The following is a 21,443-nucleotide window of genomic DNA, read 5'->3' as shown; positions in this document are numbered from 1 at the left end:
GTTCGTCTTTCTGCAATAAAAAGTTGATTTGTGTCTCGCGAAGACTTATACAAAGTGATACACGGTCTCAAGAGGACTTATGCATGATACTATTTATCATTCAAATACACTTCAACTATGGTTAACGTCATTGATTATTTTGGAGTTTGTCAGTCTCTACATTGAAGCTAGAACTACTTTTAGCTTTGAGGTTGTATCAAGTTACTATATTCGTTTGAATTCAAGTCTTCGTGAAGTTTAAGAAAAGCTTTCTTGAAATTGCCCTCACACTGTGTTATTTTCTTTGTTATACCTTTAAAGATTTCTTTTTTTCAAATAATTAGTTTAAGAGACATACACATTTGTTGTTATTGTTTGTTTTTTAATTTCATGCAAAGGTACATCACTTCTGCGCTAGCCGTTCCTAATTCAGAAGTGATAGGCTAAAGGGAATGCAGCTAGTCAATACTATCCACAGCTAACTCTTGGGCTACTTTTTACCGAGAAAGAGTGTGATTAATCGTATTATTATAACATCCCACGACTAGTATGTTCAATGAAAGGAATTCGAGCCTGCGACACTGAGATTGTGTTTGTTTGTTTTGCATTTTCGCACAAAGCTACTCGAGGACTATCTGTGCTAGCCGTCCCTAATTTAGCAGTGTAAGACTAGAGGGAAGGCAGCTAGTCATCACCACCCACCGCCAACTCTTGGGGTACTCTTTTACCAACGAATAGTGGGATTGACCGTCACATTATAACGCCCCCACGGCATGTTTAGCGCGATGGGGATGCGAACCCGCGATCCTCAGATTACGAGTCGCACGCCTTAACGCGCTTGACCATGCCGGGCCCCTGAGATTGTGAGACAACGTCTTAACCACCAGGCTGAAGGTGTAAATATTAAATATTCTAGATTATTAGTGAAAAGTCGGATTGTTAGTTTTAAAAATATCCTCTTGAATAAATATTAAATCCCCTCCTAGCGGCTCAGCGGTAAGTCTGTAGGTTTATAACACTCAAAACTGGCTTTCCATACCCGTGGTGAGTAGAACACAGATAGCCCAGTGTGCAGCTTTGTGCTGAATAATAAAGAAACAAAAAAAATAAATTTCGAGTTAAACTCAAAAACCGCCAAATGTGAGTGTTCATATCACCATAAAAGGTCGAAGTGTCTAAACGTGTTATATGAACTAAAAATAAGAGATTATAAATTCATTAAAAAGTTAACTATTTTATTTTATGTAGATAACAATGTTTATCGTACTTATTAATATTGACACCATCAATAGTTATTTACTTACCAGCATTTTCTTGAGTGTTTAGTTCACCATTATCAGGACAACTGAAGGGCAACGGTTATAAATGAATGCGTGGGGCGTTATAATTTGACGGTCAATCCCACTATTCGTTGGTAAAAGAGTAGCCCAAGAGTTGGCGGTGGATAGTGATGACCAGCTGCCTTCCCTCTAGTCTTACACTCCTAAATTAAGAACGTTTAGCGCAGATAGTTCTCTTGTAGCTGTGCGCGAAATTAAAAAAAACAATCATAGTTCGATTCATCAAAAAGTATTTTTCTACGTGATACTGACATGTGGTACGTAAAGCACGAGAACACGTCTAATGATGCAATTGATAAATTAATGTAATTAGCAGTTGGAACTGCCAAATTAATAAATAAATGAATAGACAGAGAATTATTTTTTTAAGTAGAATTGTTTGTTTGTTTTTGAATTTCGCGCAAAGCTACTCGAGGGCTATCTGCGCTAGCCGTCCCTAATTTAGCAGTGTAAGACTAGAGGGAAGGGAGCTAGTCATCATCACCCACCGCCAACTATTTTACCAATGGATAGTGGGAGTGACTGTAACATTATAACGCCCCCACGGCTGGAAGGGCAAGCATGTTTGGTGCGACTGAGATTCGAACCCGCGACCCTCGGATTACGAGTCGAACGCCTTGACACGCTTGGCCATAAAAATAGAAGTACGGTAACAAAAAGTAACAATTCTGCTAAAACTTCGATTTTTTTCTTAATTAAAGAGACGATAAGATAAAGAAATTGCAATAAATTTATTGTAAAATAAGAGGTATTGCAATAGTTTAATGAATAAAGGAAACGCGATATTATAAAGTGCTAAAACTGGTTACGTAATAAACTATAACTACAAGAAAGGTAACATAAGGTGGCTTAGTTTGTTAAAGCGCCTGTCTAGTAAACAGGAGATCGCGAGTTCGAATCTCGTTGGTGCCTTTTATACATTTGTCATATTAAATTCCTGGACGAGGTACTCATTTTTTGTAAGTCTTATGGATTTACAACACTTAACAGCAAGAGCTCGATTTCCCTGGGTAGACTCAGCAAATAGACTTATGTGGCTTTATTGTAAAAAAACACACATCTTAATATATGAGATACTTTTTATCAATTTATAATTTTCAAATTTCTTTTTTAACAAAATTATCTGAATACTTTTCATTACACAATTAATATTTCGAAACCTCCACTTTCTTGGTAGTTGTCGTTTTTTACTACAAACAATGTTTGGGCAAGAATTACCTCACGCACCACTTGTCATTGTTATGTGAAACAACGTGTACTTTATGATTCGAACAGTAACAGCTGTTGATCTTAAATACACTGATAAAGATCTACCGTACAGTCACCTAATGGTTGATAAATATATAAAAAGAATAGTTACCTAAACGGTAGGTGTTAGTATGAATTATTATGATAGACTTTGCAATACCCGATCCATTAATTTTCATAAGTACATGGGTAACAACGCAAGAAAAGATCCTTCTCTTTTTGTTACAATTGGAGTAACATTCAACATATCAAAAACATTTTTTTATTATACCTGATCCTCTACATGAGAAAATAAAGAATGAAACATTTTGATAATTGAGATATGAAAAGATGACACATGTTTTAAATGGTTAAAGATAGATGCTCATTCACCTTTCTTGTAACTTGTGATAAAACATACTTGGTCTTCCAAACCTTAAAACTTGTGAAAGTAAAAATTTCTATTTCAGCCTTTAACACGAGTAATTATAGTAGAAAAATTACCACATCATAGAACCGTAATAGTGTAAAAAGTCCCACTAGCAAGTAACAAGACAAGAACTGCAGAAAAAAGATGTTACTTTACATCTTCTGAGACGTGTATCTAAACAACATGTTCCGCTCTGTAGCAGCTTAAAGACATAGCAAGGAAACAAAATACTCTATCGTCCTACTAGCTGGAACACACGTTCCGTGTACTGAAGTTATGTAAATATATGTAATTTAAGAAAAACGGTCATGAAAACTGCAAAACATAAAATGTGAAACTGCAAGTTTACATCTATTAATATATCTGTTCGGACCCAACAAAGCTTCATGTTAAATTTGATGGAGATCCGTAAACAGGAGGCGAAGTAGCGTTATATAATGCACGTAAAAACCGCAAAACGCAAAATTCAAACTGAAAATGTGTATTTACCAAATGAGCTTAACGAACCTTCATGATCCATGATAGTAATGATCCATCCAGACCCTGCGAAGTAGTTACATGGACATACAAAAGACAGTACTGTTATATTTATATAGATATGTCCTAAATCCTGAGATTTGAATAAAGAAATTAAAATGTTTTATTATTCTGAGATTTGTAACATATCACAATTGGCTTGGACTAGAGAGGAAGAATTGGTTTCTTCACTGTTTTGGTTTAGCGAGGAGAGAGAGCGGTTGATCACAGGCTTTTTACTTTTGCATGGAGATTTGTCCTATTACACATTAAGTTTTACAGTATTTACATGTTTATCGTGGATGGGTATGTAAAGTCTTTAATAAGGAAGGTTAGAGTCCTTATTCTTTTTAGTTAATGTAGTGTATAGTAATTGTATTTCAGCGTATTCTGTACGGAATAATTTTCAGAATGACATTTCAAATAGTTCAAGTATAGCTTATAGGATCTGCAACCATAAAAGCGCAAAAACTGCTGGACAACCCCTACCCATTCTCAATTCGTTAATAGAATAAAGAAACAGACTACCAATTAAAGATTTTTCTTTAATTTTTACTTCCTCGACAAAGATAGTAGCAATCTGATATTGCTAATAAAATAAACACTTTACATTAAAATATATTGTTATGTACTCAACAACACACAGTATTCCTTTGAACCATATGCTTTTGCATCTTAATTTTACGCATTACAAATTATACATGCAGTTTATCAACATTACTATTATCATATTACTTAAATTATTTTATAATTTACCTATCACACCTTCTGTGTTTTTAAACAGTCTTATAATTTATAATTATTTTTAAGTAAAAAATAATTTTATTTCTCTCAGTAAATACTGTTGTTTATCATAAGTATTGTTATCCTTTTTATTGCTCCACTGTTATAAAAATATACCCTGATATTCATGGCAGTACACAATTTTCCAATGTTTAGCAGCTATTTAGACATGAATAATATGGGAAAAAGGTCCAACTGCTACATATCTTATGAAACCCGTAACAAAATCGTTTATGGTCTAACAGACACCTGAAACACGAACTAATAGCAAATCCTCCACTGTTTTAGAGTTTTTGGGACTTGTAACAATGAAAATTGTTTACTGTTAAACAGCCATTGAGACAAGAAAAAATATGATAAAATGACCTAATTTTTATGGCCTCTGAAATCTGTATTAAAAGCAATTGAAATATGAAATTTTCTATTGTAATAACATTCAGTTTTTGTCTGTTCTGAAAATGAGTGAATACTTTACTGTTTAAATGCGCATGTCCACTTTATTTCAAGGAATGGAAATACAGAGTGGATCTAAATATCCTTTAGTAAAAAAAATTATACAACGAAGCCCATCAAAGTTTTAGAAAACGTTTAACGTTAGGTGGTACAATAATATTATAAGGTTATTTATTGATAGTATTAATTAAAGCTTGGTTCTGGCTAAACTAAGACAAAAAATGTGCACAAGTTACAGTATTAAATCATATCTTTATAGAATATAGTCTGTACCTAATAAAGACTTAATGAATGTTAGCCTAAGAAAAGTGGTCTTGTACATTTTAGTGTCTGCAATTAGAATTGTTTTATATTATAATAGAAATCCTATATTTAAACAAATACTGTTGCAGTAAAGATACTAATTTGATTGGTTTGGTTTGAATTTCGCGCAAAGCTACACGAGGGCTATTTGCGCTAGCTGTCCCTAACTTAACAGTGTAAGACTAGAGGGAAGGCATCAATCACCATCTACTGACAACTCTTGGGCTACTCTTTTCCCAACGAATAGTGGGATTGACCGTCACATTATAACGCACACATGGTTGAAAGGGCGGGTATGTTTGTTGTAATGGGGATTCGAACCCGCGATCCTCAGATTACGAGTCGATTTCCTTAACCACCTGGCCATGTCGGGCCTACTAAATTGAACGATGGAGCCTTGTTGGTCTCCACCAGTACAAAACAAATCCTTACTGCTGTGTCCTCTGAAACGTATAACAGTGTAAAATGTTGTTATATGAACCAGATTGTGAAATGGAAATAATAAAAAAATATATTTATTTGCAATCTTGAAGTTTCTTAACAACATAAACTTTTCCACTATTTAATTAACAGCTTATAAAATACGAAAAAAAATTGAAGAAATCACTCCACGTCTTATATCATTTTGGAGCTGCAACAATGTAAAGTATTTTTCACCACATAATAGCATCTGAAACGCAGAATAATAAAATATAATATTCTAGTGCTTTACCTACTCTGAGATATTTAACATTACAGAATATTCAGTTAATTAACAGCCACACGAAACAATAGAATAAAATGTTATGTTGGTCCTAAAGCACGAGAGTTGCATTGAAAACAACTGTGTTAATATAGCTAAAAGGTGGCACTAAAAATAGCTTTGTTTGTGGCATGTATGTCTCATTAGTTAAATGGTGGCTTTAAAAACAGTTTTGTTTGTAGTGTGTACGTCTTATTAGCTAACAAAACTCTCTGAATCTATTTAAAATCTTCTGCCGGATAAAAAATGGTCGTATTTGCTTACCAAGAAATGAAAGCTTTGTTTTACTGTTTTGCGTATTAAAGAAGAAAATTTGCTCATTCTAAAACAAAATATATAAAAGTGAGAGAAATATCAAATTTCACATTCTCCTTAAGTGATTTTCTATCTTAAGACCTCATAAACAATTTTAAATGTTAACATACCAATATACAAACTTGTATTATCTTCAATATTCAGTTATCAAAATAAAGTTCCTTTAACAAGTCAACTACTATAGTATCACTTTTGATTGATGTTTCTTGTACAAGAGTATATATATATGCATATATGTTTGTTTATTTGCAGTTAAATCTTATAATTCGTCTTTAGTTTGGACATTTCATCTTATTCGTATTTTATTTTCGGTCGAGCGACATTAAAGTCGAATATTCAAATGCCAAGTTAACAGAAAAGCCAAATTCTCTTAAGATCTGTATATTAAACTCTGTAAAAGTGCATTATACAATATGTTATTCATTTTGGAAAATATAAGTTGAAGGTGTGTGTGGTGTAGGTAATGGTATTTTTGTTTTTAACGTGCTTAATAATCATTCGCAAGTTGTTTTTCATCAACAAGCAATAAAATATTCTTAATTCATATATCATTTAATGAATACTGTTGTTTTTTTATTGTACCGCGTAAAAATACGTTCGACTCAAAACCGAAAAAAGAGTTCTCTTTATGGAAACACCCTCTATGGAGAGCTTGAAGCCATTTCTACTTTCGCAATTTCTTTTCATTGTACTTGTACATCAGCTGCATTATACTTCCTTATGGAAAAACCGTGCGAGTAAAGTGGCAGGCCTGAGAAATGTTCAGCTGTTTCTCTAGAAGCTTTTACAATAATCGTTTACACCAACTATGGTTCAGGTAAAAATAAATCACTAACAAACAACATCAGTAGAACATTTACAATAATTCTGTTGAAGGTGAAAAGGAAAAAGGGCTAGAACGGTCTTTGTTCTCCTTTTACACTAAATTATTACGAATACAATCTTACGTACCATCGGGAAATCGGCGCTGAGCCAGTATTGTCTTTGCCAAATATTGCATATGTACGGCCTGGCTGCATCCAGTTTTGACAAATGATGTGTGAACTGAAATAAAACCAAAACGTATTATTATAACAAATACGTTATCTGTTGCAACAAGTGAACATTAAAGTGCGTTATTATATTCATCTTCACTTTACAGCCACACTCAGAATTACTTGAAAAAATAATGATTTACTTCCATCATACTAAGCCTAAATTCCAATTTAGGATTAACTAAAGCAGAAAATAAGCTAAAATGATACCCAGTGCCAAGAGGGAAGTGTCGTAGTCATAGACTCTTGGCTAACTTTTAAATTAATTAACAGGAAGCAATCAATAAATAAATAAGGAACATGTTAGCGAAATATCCACAGAATCCGAATATATTCGTTGAAACTCACCATGGCTTTCTCAAGTCTCTCAAAACCAACTTGAGACTTGCCTGCTACTACACGGTTTTTCTTCACAATTGAATTACCCTCAGCAGAGAAAGGATTTTAACCAGGCATTAATATTAAATCCGAATATTTTATGAAATAAAAAACTGCATATTTTAAAACATAAGACGTTAATCCCATGACAGAAGGAACGATAATGCATTCAAGACAGAGATCCGGCAAGTCATCATTATAATGGAATGATTCTTATCCTTTAATTCCAATACAAGCTAGGAATAAAGCAGGAAAGGTTGTGCGCAATGAAATTATTAAAAATTTGTAAACCACACTTTTAAGGTTTGATACGGAAAAGAATTATATTACACACTATTTCTTTCCATTATAGTTTTTTTTTACTCTTATCAAACTATCTGTTTTTTTTACAAGTGGAGGAAGTTAAGCCAGAACTTTTAATTGGTGAAAATAAAGCACTTGCTAGTTTCTTATAGTTGTACGTAAAGAATAGTTTTAATTATTCTTCGTTACCACTGTGTTTTAATTTCTCGTTTTTAGAGGCTTCAGACGTCATAGCTTATGAGATTCAAGCAGTAATCGATAGTAGCTTATAATAGAATTCAAATCTTCCGATTTGTCTCTTGCCGTTCGGACACAAAGGGAAATTAACGTTTTTATTTCCACCCATCCTACAACTACCAAGTAACCCAGTATCGTGTGCTCACCTGCAATGTAGTTGTAGACTAGTTCGCTGTTATTTTTAACATTCAAATAACACCATGTGTTGTCGCAACGTGAAGCAAACTGAGACGTGACATTTGTATTATTAATTATATCGCTTCAATTGTATAATACAAAAAAAAAATCTTACGCGGCTTCAAAATGACCTGATCTGGTATCCCGCATGAAAAACAAAATCGTGATGGAACGTCCTGACATTTAAGAGTTATATGTATTTTTATTTTGTTTCTTTCTCTTTTTATGTAACAGACATTAAATAAAGTTAATGTATGGTAATACAGCGTATAGTAATATGTTAGAATGTATGTAATTGAAAGGAAACTTGTCACATAACATATGTTTTGACATTCCACTATTATAAGTGTGTGTACTAATACGTAGTATAAAAGCTTAACATTTTTGTTAGGCATTTGGCTGAGCAAATGCAGTAGCATTTCTACTGTCCAACACAACCAGGTGCACTGTAGTTAATACAACAATCCTGTTGTTAAGAATAGTACTTATAATTCGCTATTTTCTTGTTTATCTGGGACTAAATTTGGTTTATTTAAAAGAGCTGCTTGAAGTCCATCTGCTGTCGTTCACAAAGTATAGTCTCGCACAGTCACGTAGTTTTATGGTACAACTGAATTAGGGTTTTATTAACAGTGAAAAGTGTTTTCAGACGTTTCAATTTCTCCTTAACCTGGCACCAAAAATGCTTCGAAATTAGTTTATGTAGTTACCGATGTGTGTCTAAAGTAACTTTCTTCTTGATGTGTATTAAAAATTACTTAATCAAACTTACTAGTTTTGTCTTTAACTATTACTCATTTCTCAAAGATGTCGATTTTTTAAATTGGCAAATTTAACATTCCTAATGTTAATCTTATTTTAAAAGTTTTTATTTAATATTTTATGTAAGGATCTTCCAGTTGCTTGTAAGAAAAAAGTTTGAACTTAACGTTATTACATTTTCATCTTGATTGCTATACATATGTACCGGGGACCAAAAATATATTTTGGGATTGTTTTACCTTTGATCCATAGAATCCATAGAAAGATCTAAATAGAAAAAAAAGAAAAATTGCCTCGGTGTTTTGGACCTACCAAGTTTCAAGTCAATCCGCTGAGAAATGAAGAGATGGCGAATGGCGTTCGATTGAAGAAAAAAAACAACAGAAACAGAGCACGTCTCTCTGCAGAAATATAATGAGAATTGGTTATCCATTATCATAGAATGGAATATAAGGTCATTATATATCAGTGGAAATAACTGTTTATGATTAAAGATCCATTTCAAATTTTGAAAGTAATGCCTCCATACATTTACACTAATAAAATTGTCTCAGTTCATCTTTTAATGTCAGCTATAATCGAAACAAAGGAATATGTGTTGCAAATAACTTTTACTGGAAATCTAAATGTCCTATAATATTTACAATATTAGTATCACAGGAATGAATTATCATAACAGTGAAAACCATATATAAATAAATAAAATATATATAATGAATGACTAATCAATATTATAAGACAACACTAGTGTGGTCAAAATGTGGTAGAAAAAAATATTCATTCAGAATATTATGTTGAAAATAAAAACAGCAGGATTCTTTTTCATCTGTTAAAGAGTCTCGAACTAGTTGCCGATAGAAAACTAAGATAAATTCCATTTCATTCCAGAGATGTATATGGCTGAAATCCATTAGATATGTTGACCAGGAGAAATGACTAAGACATTGTGGCGCTAATGAAACCAATTTCGGACAAGAAGAACGCGACTGGTTGTTCCCTGATTGCTTTTAATGATCTATCGTTAGTCGAAGTGGAAATGCAAAATTTTAGAGTAGACATGACTAGGACAACTTTCATTTACACACTGGACGTTATTCAAGACACAAGTCTTGCAATAAGACTGACACAATTACATCACTCTCAGCACTTAGCAGCTTGATTAGTTTCAACAACACAAGTAATGCTAAGTTCCTTGTGCAATTTTCTCCATTATTTATTTAGTAAAATTACAGAAAAATAGTGAAATGAACTTAACACATCATATTTGCGTACGTTTGTTCTCCCCCCATGCTTATTAACTGTATTCAATTTGCATTGTACGCACCTCTGAAGCTATGCTTTCTTCTTTGAATCTGGCATAATAGTTTTTGGGAATGGTTATTGGTTGTACTTGTGAGACTTTGCGTAGTCTTCTTTGTATGATGTGGTTGGAGATGCTGGCATTTGACCATTGTAGAAAAAACAACAACTGAGTCCAATGGAACACAGTTTGATGTATTTTGTATTTGCTTATCCAATACAGTCTTTTCCCCTCGGTCAGCCATTAGCATTGGCGGCCACAGATTTTCTAGTGTGAGATAAGTATTCCCTATAGATTGTTTCAACTTACAAATTATGGTAATAAATGTATTTTAAAATTCAGTCAGTATGACAGTTGAAAAACACGGAAATACTTGTTCTTACCCATTGTCTTAGAGACTAACTATATGATTCAAATTTTCTTCGTACATAAACATACGGAGTGTTTTTTAAATATCTCGAGGAAAGTAAATTATAATAAATTATTTTACGTTTCACGTACAGTAGCTAAACACTTACTAATTAAAGGACACACTCATTAAACGTAAGGTTTATAAATAGAATGTGTAACGTTTTCGAGTATGTTCAAAAAGTTATAATGTTGAGACTTTTTACACATTTATCTTAATACACATTTCACCTGTAACATTCACACTCTTTCATTGTATGGAAAACATTCAATGGGTTTGTAATACATGACCAGAAAAGAATTTACATATGATGGCTTAGAAATCAACCATGAAAGTTTGCCACCATGTGAAACTCTAAACCTTTTATTTTGTGATACCCTGCACTTATCAGAGACAAAAAGAGAAAAAGAAGTGAACACCAATTATTTGCAGTAACAATCAAATAACTGATTCGAAGATATTTATGTGACTTTATATATGTGAATTATTTGTTGAGCTCTTTTTTATCGCTTTAAAATAATATATATTTTTCTTTTTACTTGAAAATGTAATTAATAATACTTTATTTGATTTTATATATACAGATATGTATATAATCTGATGTCAAATACTATAGAGCGCCATCTACTTGATTTATTTTGCTTGCCTGCGGTAAACAACATATCCAAGGCTAATGATGCTTGGCTTCCTTACACACTCAGTTTTCACACAAAGTCATTAGTTCCTTATCACTTACAAATGCCTGATTCGAGTGACAAATCCAGGCCTGAACGTTAGCGATCAATTAGTGCCATTCATGGCGTCTGCTCTAGATTCTAGAAAGTTAGGGTTAATTTTCCAAAAAGCGCCATCCATCATTATATAGATATATACATTATCATGTATATGTCTCTATAACAAAATAGCATGCATCTCTCAAAGTTATGTACGAGAGATACAGTAAGTCATATGTTCAAAAATGTATATTTTACACATTTTGACAAAAGAAGAAAAAAAAACCACTGACACAAGTGATATCAGTCTATCAAAGAATTCTGCGATATGATATTATAATAAGTACAGAGCTTCACAAAACGAATGAATAAAGTTGTTTCAGATACTTTCTTAGTTTTGTTTGTTCTTACTTGCTCACCTGGAAAATAAACACAAATGAAAAGTAAAGTTAACTGTAAAATTGGAGATTTTGAATTTTATCCAAATGTTGTTTCGGTATCTGTCCGGTATTAAATTATATATCAGTTGTAAATAGAAAACGCCCATCCAGGAATAACAATTTACATTGTGAACTTTTCGTATTTTTCGTTTATTCCATACAAACTAATAAATAAACAAGTAAAGTATTAAAAAAGAATAGAACCTAACATGTTTCACCTGAATATAAGTGTATATAAAGCTGGTCAGCGTCTGTTAATTTAAAATATACACACAGTACCACTGTTTAGCACAGAAAGAGATTCACATCTCTAAGACGCTAAACACATTATGTAACAAGATATTAGAAATAATAATAAAAAACTCCCGAATTCCTCAAAACCCAAAGTTTGTAAATTTTCATCTAAAACTGAAATTTTCTAATCCAAGCTCAGTACAGTAACAGAAGTGAGTCGCATTAAATATTTCATTTGCACAAAACCAATTAATTCTTTGATAAAATAATAATAGTTTCTTTATTTGCCAACAGCTTTCGAAAGTAAATTATTTATCAAATCAAGAGATGTCTTTAAAAATCTGGAAAAAGAAACAACAAACAGACTAGAAAAGTATGCTAAATATCCATTAGGCTTAGCAGAAAAGTTTGCTTAATGATAGTAGCCTTAAAAATATCTTAAGTAGATTTCTATAGATAAAAATAAACATTTTGTTCAATTATTCTTCAACTATGAACACCAGCAGCTGGTGCGTATGAACACAACTTAAGAGATGTATTGATCTTTGAATATTAATCTGACTTCAACTATGAAATACCGTCTTAACACCGGGAACCACTCCACTTCCATCGCGTGCTAGAGATTTTTAAATTCACTATATTAAACGAGCCTATCATTACGGTAGATGGATTTTTGGGAACTTGAATCGAAATGATTGATTCAGGATATTTCTTGCGGAATTCTTATATTGTACATCATCAAACTAACAAACTCCCATATTTTAGACACAAGTTAATTGAGTTAAGCATTCTCAAAGAAAATTAAGTTGTGCGCTTGTGTTTTTTTTTCATATATTCTAACCCTACAGGCAAAGCATTATGTATCAGCCATCATATAAGTGCGAGTCAATTATGAGTGTATCATTTAACTTCGCCATTTTGAATACGAATGCGTTACACCAACTGGAATTTCACAAGAAAGCTAGTAGCGCCCTCTTTTGAGCAAAAGGTTTCTCGAGAAATGTTAATATTATTGCTCATTTTTTGTTTTTGTTTTTTAAATGTTAACTTGAGATTGTCAACTTTATATTTACGATGAAACTTTCTTTTAAGTTTTAGAATCATATTTACTCAAAAAAAACCTAATAACAAACCGATTATTTTAAATTTGTGTGATTAACTATTATCGCCTCCTTTTAAAAGTTATCAACCAAACTTAATTTTTGATAAGTTAGAATGGGAAAAATAAATGCATATAAAAAAATTAAAACAGCTATTCTGAGCACTTGCTTTAGATTAAGTAAAACTTCTGTACAAAAATAAAAGAGTTAAATGTTTAAATGTACTTGAATATGTCTTTCGCTAACTGTCAAAACAAATCAAAGAATAAAGTTTACAGACACTGTTACTATTAACTATAACAAATTATATTAAATATGGTTTTATACGTACAGCATGGTATTAAACTATAAATTTTGAGGTTTTTGAACTTTTCTTTAATTAGAAAAAAGTCCGTTATTTATGAAGAAAATAATATATTTATTATTTCTAGCAGTGTTTATTTACTGTTACTTATCTCTGTCACGTAAACTGAGAAGTTTTGAAAATAATCACAAAATTTAGTTGTTTTCATTTGTATGTCAACGTTATTTTTATTTTTATTAAAGCATATGTCGCTCATAGAGATGGCTACAAGCTGTAACTTTAGGAACAAATTGAAAACTTTAAATATATCCATCATATTTTTGTTTAAATCTTATTAAGTAAATTGTTAAATCTGCATTAACATCACATTTTTTTTCTTCTGCCAGGAATTCTATTTTTACGAGTTAAGTAAGATTTTTAATCCTGTTTTAGCGTACATGAGAAGAATTTATAGCCTAATTAAATCTCAGGACGTCTTTACTTTCATGGGTTTTATTGCAAATTTGCAACATAAACATCATCAACTTTCATCGTAATTTAAAAGTAGGGTAAGTGATACCATGATCGTTGGGTATAAATGATATAATGTTACACACTCGACACAGCTGCGAGTGTATACTACATCACAGTAAACAATGATGCTTACCCCGGCTATAAAACTTTATTTCTGTTCTCAGACTTCGAATGTGGTTTTAGTAATTCTAACCTCGATAGGTGCTGTACATATCGTAAAGCGTAGTTTATTCCATCTACCCACGTGTTTATTAAATAATTATCTCAAAACTGACTTCGTGTACGAGCTATATAACCTGCTACAGACCTCTTTTGTAATAAGTTTAGACCCCCTATTTATTTTGCCGAAAAACAAAGAGACCTCTGACGCCAAGATCAAGGCTGGAATTTTCACTGTGGCACTAGTGAAAACGGTACGTAGTGATGAGAAACTCATTTCTATACTAAAGTCATAATAACTCAACCAATTGGCTTATTCACAAAAGGTTTGTATTACCAATGACAAGTTTAAGTTTGAAATAACAGAAGTCGTTAGAACCATAGAAGTAAAATCCAAGAATGGCATTAATATACAATGTAACCACATATAAAGCGCAGACTAGAAAATAACTATCTTTCTATTTACACATTATAGTCAAGTTATGTAACCGCTAGAAAAAAGTTTAAACATGTTAACATCTTGACTTGGAGAGCGTAACCACGTACTTAAAACATATTGATGTGCCCAGATCAAACTGAAAATTTCATATATAACCATACGATGAAAAACATCCAAATCGTAATAAAACCATACAAAAGGAAAATTGTACGAAAAGAAAATAGATGTTAAACACATAAATATAACAAAGTAAAATACTGTAAAATCCATTTTAACGCGTTAAATTTCACTTTCAATTTGAAAGAATACAGATACATCCTTGTTTTCGTGGTTTTTTTATGAGCTATTTTTCACATTTTTGGATGACTGTAGTTGAATTACCTTTCTTTAAATAATGATTTTGTCCAACGCATGAAAGAGGTGGTTTTAGATTTTTTTTCTCTGGAGATATAAAGTATTTGTTTACGCTGCTCTAAATTGTTCTAATTAAAACACGTGGAAACTAAAAACCAAATTGCTACAGTTTCTAGCAGAAACCTATTTGCACAATGAAAATCCTTCTTCTTCCCGCCAAATTGAATTTCATGCACATGTCAGGTTTTCCTTTCTGTTAGCTTCAGTGTGATAAACCTTTTAAAATAGGCCTAGGTCACGTACTCGAAGAGTATCTATATAATTACAGGTGGTTGTTAGAATGTTCTTGTTACTTTGACAGACAAACGTTTAGAAAGAACCGCTATAGCAAATCCTGCAGATATTGTAATCACAGGTCTTATAACATTTAATGACAGACAGGCCATCAGTTTAGAACTGTTGTTTTAGAAATGGAAAAAAATATCGAACTACCGTCATTCTCTATCAAGATAGCATGACACAAATGTTCATTAATAACATATCAGCGTAACAATTATCTATCAACAATAGGTGTACTACCGTGTGGAATAGTCCAGGGTTTGCTTAACAGTCTTTATTCTCACACAAATATAAACTATAAAAACAAATTTCACCATAACCAGTGGTGGTGGTAATGCATCTAGATAACTTTTGGAGATTCTCTTTGAACTAAAGATTATTTTTAATGGTGGGATAACGGTGAAAAGAAACCTAATGCACATATTAGTTACTGATAAAGATACACTATTAATCTACTCCAAACGACCAGTGTTAACATTCGTTCAGTTGAGAAAGACTCTACCTTCTAATCTCTTATTTATGGATACTACATCACCGTGTTCCTAATAAATTAATTATTTAAGTTATTAGTGACAAATGCACAATCCGATGAGAAGTTGAAAGGCTGTAAAATTTAACTGTGTTGACAAGACTTGTAGTTGCTTTCGTGTGGTAATACAAGCACTTTTTAATTATATTAATTAAAGTAAATTTGTGCTGACAGTACTGCTCTCATGTACATATGCATCCAGCAAAATGCTATTTTGCAAAGGATATTGGACGTAGGGCACTTTCACATTAAAAACAAAGTTGTTTGTTATTTCAAACTCACTATTCACGTAGGCCACTTTCACATTAAATACAAAGTTGTCTGTTATTTCAAGCTCACTATTCACGTGGGCCACTTTCACATTAAAAACTAAGGTGTCTGTTATTTCAAGCTCAGTATTCAAGTAGGCCACTTTCACATTAAAAACAAAGTTTTCTATTATTTCAAGCATGTGTATCCACGACGAACACAAAGTAAGGAACCTTATTACACAAGGGGTAATAATTCATTATAAGTTTGTTTTCGTGTTTTTAATATAACACAAAATGATAAATCACTTCTGATATAGTCTGAATTCTGGGATATGATGCAGTTGATGTTACCGTAGTAACAACGTGCAGCTCAACTTCTGGGTTGCTGGTGTTTTTTTGGTAACAAACCACAACTCATTCTAGCTATGATGGCTGATAATTAATTGCTGAAATAGATCAATCTGGTTGTTGTTATACTTATGAGGTGGCATCTGACTTCAGACTTTTTGTTGTTGTTGTTATTTTTACCTTTGTGATAGACTGTATGTGTTTATTTTATCTATGATAGTTGATAATTAATTGCTGAAATAGACCCAACTGGTTCTTGTTATAGTGACAAAATGGTATATGACTTCAGGACGCTGTTAAATATTGTAAGTACTTAAAGTGATTGTGGTGGTTATTTAACAAGTAAAAGATGTTAGGTCATGTGTAAGAGTTGTTGATTAACAAAGAACAGCCTATGAGTAAGTTAACATGAATAGATATTTGTTAACAATAATGTGTAGAAAATCTACAGGAGTTGTTATTAACAATAACATATAATTTAGTCTACACGACTAAATACTTAATATCCAGAGTGTATCAGTACATAATAAACTCTTTACTTTCCTTGTTAAAAAAACGACTTAATGTTGTTTTCCTTCAAGTTTATTAGATATTCTACTTACTGATTAAATATCATAAGGAAAAAAAACATCATTTCTTTTTATGTATGTTTTGTTCTGTTAAAACTGTTCTTGTCTTATATTTCTAAAGTCTATTTTAGAAATACTAATGTCGTGGATCAAAGCTTTCAAAGTGATTTACTCTAAGTGCTCGTCCAGAAGTCAAGACCCGTAAATCTTAACTTCAACAGGAAAACAAACTTGTGTGTTCGTAGATTATAGCTATATGACGTGTTTACCTAGTCAGTCACCTGCCAGTCACCGCCAATATGTCCTCGACTTTTACCAATAATCTTGTCACTTTCGTTTACTCTAGTAATTACACCAAGATAAGATGGCTTGTGTGATATCTGTTAGCTAAAGTCACGTATCAATATCACTATGCTCGTAAGACAAGCTGTACACAGATTCTGCTCTCTGTGGACAGCTCCAATTCTCGTATCACACTGGTAAATATTTATGTGTTTTTAACACTTAACTCTGACACGTTTTCGACACACCGAGTAACACGATCATCGTTATTGCTAACAACTTTTGATATCAACAACCTTAAATACTGACAAATGTTGGTAGGGTGGATGATGTAAATGCATCTATGTCGCAACCTTTTTTCTTTTTTTAATATAATGTCATAATGTTAACAAGTAAATATCTGCACTCTTTCTGGAAGAACTTTTAAACATGCACTTGTTCTAAAGATCAAGATTTATGCTCACGACTAGTTAGAGAATAGTTTTAAAAAATCCCACATATATAAGATTTACGAGATAAGCTTCTTATTTGAATTAGTTTTAGTTTCGATGGGATTTAAGAAACTAGGAATTGAGATACATTCTACCTGTTAATTATAGCTATTGGTAATAAGATTTTCATAGACATTACATATTTTTGTAATCGTTCTCATATTGACTGATTGTAAAAACTGCTTTCAAGAAATGTATTTACAAGTTTTATTAAAACTATAATTTCTATTCATTCAGTTGGCAGTTTGACTTTTATTTATTTCAAGTAACATTTATACACCTCTAATAGTACTTGGTTACTTTGTTTTAAAAATATTTATTCATGTAGAAAGAAATATTCTCAGTTTTTATATGTATGTATATATTTGCTTCTTTGTTTGTTTTTGAATTTCGCGCAAAGCTACTCGAGAGCTATATGCACTAGCCGTCCCTAATTTAGCAGTGTAAGACTAGAGGGAAGGCAGCTAGTCATCACCACCCACACTAATTCTTGGGCTACTTTTTTACCAACGAATAGTGGGATTGACCGTCACATTATAATGCTCCCACCGCTTAAAAGGCGAGCATGTTTGTTGCGACGGGGATTCAAACCCGCGACCCTCAGACTACAAGGCGAATGCTTTAACCCGCCTGGCTATGCCGGGCCGTATATATATTTGCGGTAACGTTAATTGTTGTCTTAGTCTCGGTCCATTTCAATATGGAAAAGTAAAACAATCTGGCTTCTCACCATACCTGTGAAAGGAATACCATCTGTAGAAAGTTGCACTAGCGGAGAAGAAGCGCTAGTGCCTGGGGTCACTTGGTGAAATGTACGTGCACATTGATAACTGTAACAAGTATCCTGCTATTTTATAAAGGCCAGTGAGTGGGATGCAAGCAGCCTTATTTAGATGTAGTAACTTCTCCTTCGGGTGTAGCAAAATCGTATGGCGATACGTAAACAAGACAAAATGGAAGAGAAATAAGGGTGATCGCACGATATGTAAGAAGTCTCATAAAGACGAATTATAATTTCTCCTGTCAGGATATTTATTTTGAGTGAACAATGCTGCTTTACGATAAATAAGCAAGAAAAAGCTATAAAGGGACAATCAAGATGTTAGAAGCCTAGTTTACTATTCTCCGCTTTGGTGAGTAAAATAATTATGAAATACGAATTAACTGTAAGGAAAGAACTCGTCTATAATGACGCAATTTAATTCTAAGTATCCTTTTCCTACGGAGGTCGAAGTTCCCTTGAACTAGTAGAATAGTTTGGTAGTAAGACATTAAAATAAACTGAAAATTGTCGTGAGCACTTCTCACTGCTGCGTTTCTCCCTTGGATAATAAAATTGTTTGATAATAAAAATCCAGAATAAGACCCACTGAAGCACTGTTTGAAATCTATAGATATTAAAATCATCCGGAAGAAAATATTTGTTCGTTTGTAATTAAGCACAAAACTACACAATAGGTTACCTGCGCTCTGCCCACCACGGGTATCGAAACTTGGATTCTAGCGTTATCAGTCAGCAAACATACTGCTGTGCTTCAGGAGGTCCTAGTGAAAAATTAACACTAACTAATTTGTTTTGAAAGGCTTAATGTGGTCTTAATTTAATGGATTACTTTGATTTTTAAATGTGGAATCCAAACGTAAAAAATGACCTATGAAAGGATCGTTGTCTCCTTAAACTTATGGAGCCTTTTGGTCTTAAATGTCTAACGTAATAATACGTTTAAGTCTGTTATATTAACCCTGGATTAGAATAAATGCACTCATAGGTAATAAAATGTATTTCGTTTGGTCGCAACTCAAACTAATTGTTTTCATTCAGCTTGTACGTTATTTTTTATTCCATTTTATGATTTTAGTTGCTCTATAACTATTGGTTACATTGGTTATTGTTTATTTGTTTTTTGTCAGGTGGTCTGCGTCATCTTAATAAACAAGAAATTCGATAAGACTTGTTATAGTATGTAAATAGAATGTTTGTTTGTGAGGAGAATCATTAGGAACAAACAATTTTTTTTTTCTCACCATCCTGTGGTTTCAAAATTTCACTTTGTTTTTCTTTCATGTATTGAATTTCTTACTGGGATAATCTACTGTTCAGTTTAACAGAATGTCTTATAATTGCAATATATATGTTTCCTGTCTATATCATTGTAAATGCTAAATTTTATTAGCAAGAGATTATCAATAATTACTTAATAGGAGGCTTTATGAGCTGCAAAACTTCTATTTTCAGTAATAACATTATCTCTGTTTAGGAGAGAAAGCACATTTATAGAACTATTGTTAATAATAGTCATGCAGTGTACAAATATATATGTATTAAGACTTTATGTATAACATTAATTATTTTGGATATTTAGTAAAAACCAGTATTTTTTTAAACCAGAAAAATGGTCATAACAGTTTTATTACAACCAATAATTAATTAAAAAATACGTTTTGAATAACTGTAATGCATTAAACTGAGTTAAAATGTGTCGTCGTTTATCGAAGTGTCTGAGGTTGAAATATCGGTAGTAGTTAGCTATTGGTGAACATCATTAAAACAACTTTTGACTAAAGAGGACGCTGCATTCAAGGCAGTTAGAAAAAATGATTGATTATCGTTTACTTCCAACCGCGTAATTGCTGACAAATACAGAGTAGGAGAAGAATGACTAACAGGTCTTCGTTATTCCAGAGGCCGGTTGGTGTTTTTCTAATAGAACAAAGACAAAAAATATGAAGATTTATAACACAGTTTGTCTTCCGCGCTCTAGCAGAGCATATAGTTTCAATCATATGCCGAGTGCATGGAATAGTAACTACTGGAGCTAGTTATTTCACTCTGTGTCGGGCTATATCTAAGAGCTGCTGCAGTGAATACATTATGATTCTTAGGACGAAGAAAGAAATACGAACACTTTATCGTTCCGTTGGCAATTTATCACACACGTTGCTATATCTATAGCGAGAAATACATGTCACCAATAGCCCAGATTTTCTGTGATTTCTGAGCATTTACCCTCCCTATTATCAGTATACAACGTTACAGCAGCTTACGCTCGTAGAAGGAGATTCTAAACATTTGAAATTCTCGAGATAAAGAAAGAAATGCATTTGGAAAATAGTATATATCGATGTGAGCTCTGATAAGGTTGGAAAACGCCCGAAGACACTGGGGAAATTATATGTGAGCTTGTATATAATTGAGAGTTGCATAGCTATATATTCACATACACACACAACATATTTTTTTTTTTTGTAGATTTAAAGTGTGGGCTATTAGCTTTTCAAAGTAAGCTTTAAATGTCAATGTCGTTTTCTGCTGTTTTCCTTATCTTCTCTTCTTTGTAATAACTCAGACTATGGCATGTTTTGATTTTTTTTCATCTATTTAAATCTTTGGTTTGATATAATCTCGCCGACTGTTTTATGCCACTGTTTTTTATTTATTTATTTTATAATTTCATTTTTTTACCCCGGGATCAAAACTTCATTTAATGATCAAAAATGAGAGAGCGTATATTTAAAGTGACAGTTTCTTTGGTATCACGTAGACTCGGTCACGCATCTGATAGATTGAATTTAATAAAGAAATTATCTTATTCAGTATTCAAATGTTTCCTTTATTTTTAGAACAACTGGAATTTAGTTGAGACAGTGAATCAGATAAAGGCTAATCAAAATAACAATAACAAAAAGATA

At 32.4% G+C, this 21,443-nt stretch overlaps 1 protein-coding gene across 1 annotated transcript in view; it reads right to left on the bottom strand.

The window, feature by feature from the left end:
- Window positions 1-21,443, bottom strand: part of LOC143257685 (uncharacterized) — a 117,329-nt gene that overhangs the window by 81,878 nt on the left and 14,008 nt on the right. The window contains exons 2-3 of the mRNA XM_076516728.1: window positions 9,292-9,380; window positions 7,040-7,132 (exon numbers count right to left, since the gene is read on the bottom strand). Of these exons, the coding sequence (XP_076372843.1) occupies window positions 7,040-7,132; window positions 9,292-9,380 (182 nt within the window). The remainder of the gene's footprint in view (window positions 1-7,039; window positions 7,133-9,291; window positions 9,381-21,443) is intronic.

Source organism: Tachypleus tridentatus, chromosome 7 (genome assembly GCF_004210375.1).
Source record: "Tachypleus tridentatus isolate NWPU-2018 chromosome 7, ASM421037v1, whole genome shotgun sequence".
NCBI lineage: Eukaryota > Metazoa > Arthropoda > Merostomata > Xiphosura > Limulidae > Tachypleus > Tachypleus tridentatus.
This window is presented reverse-complemented; position numbering and strand designations above follow the sequence as displayed.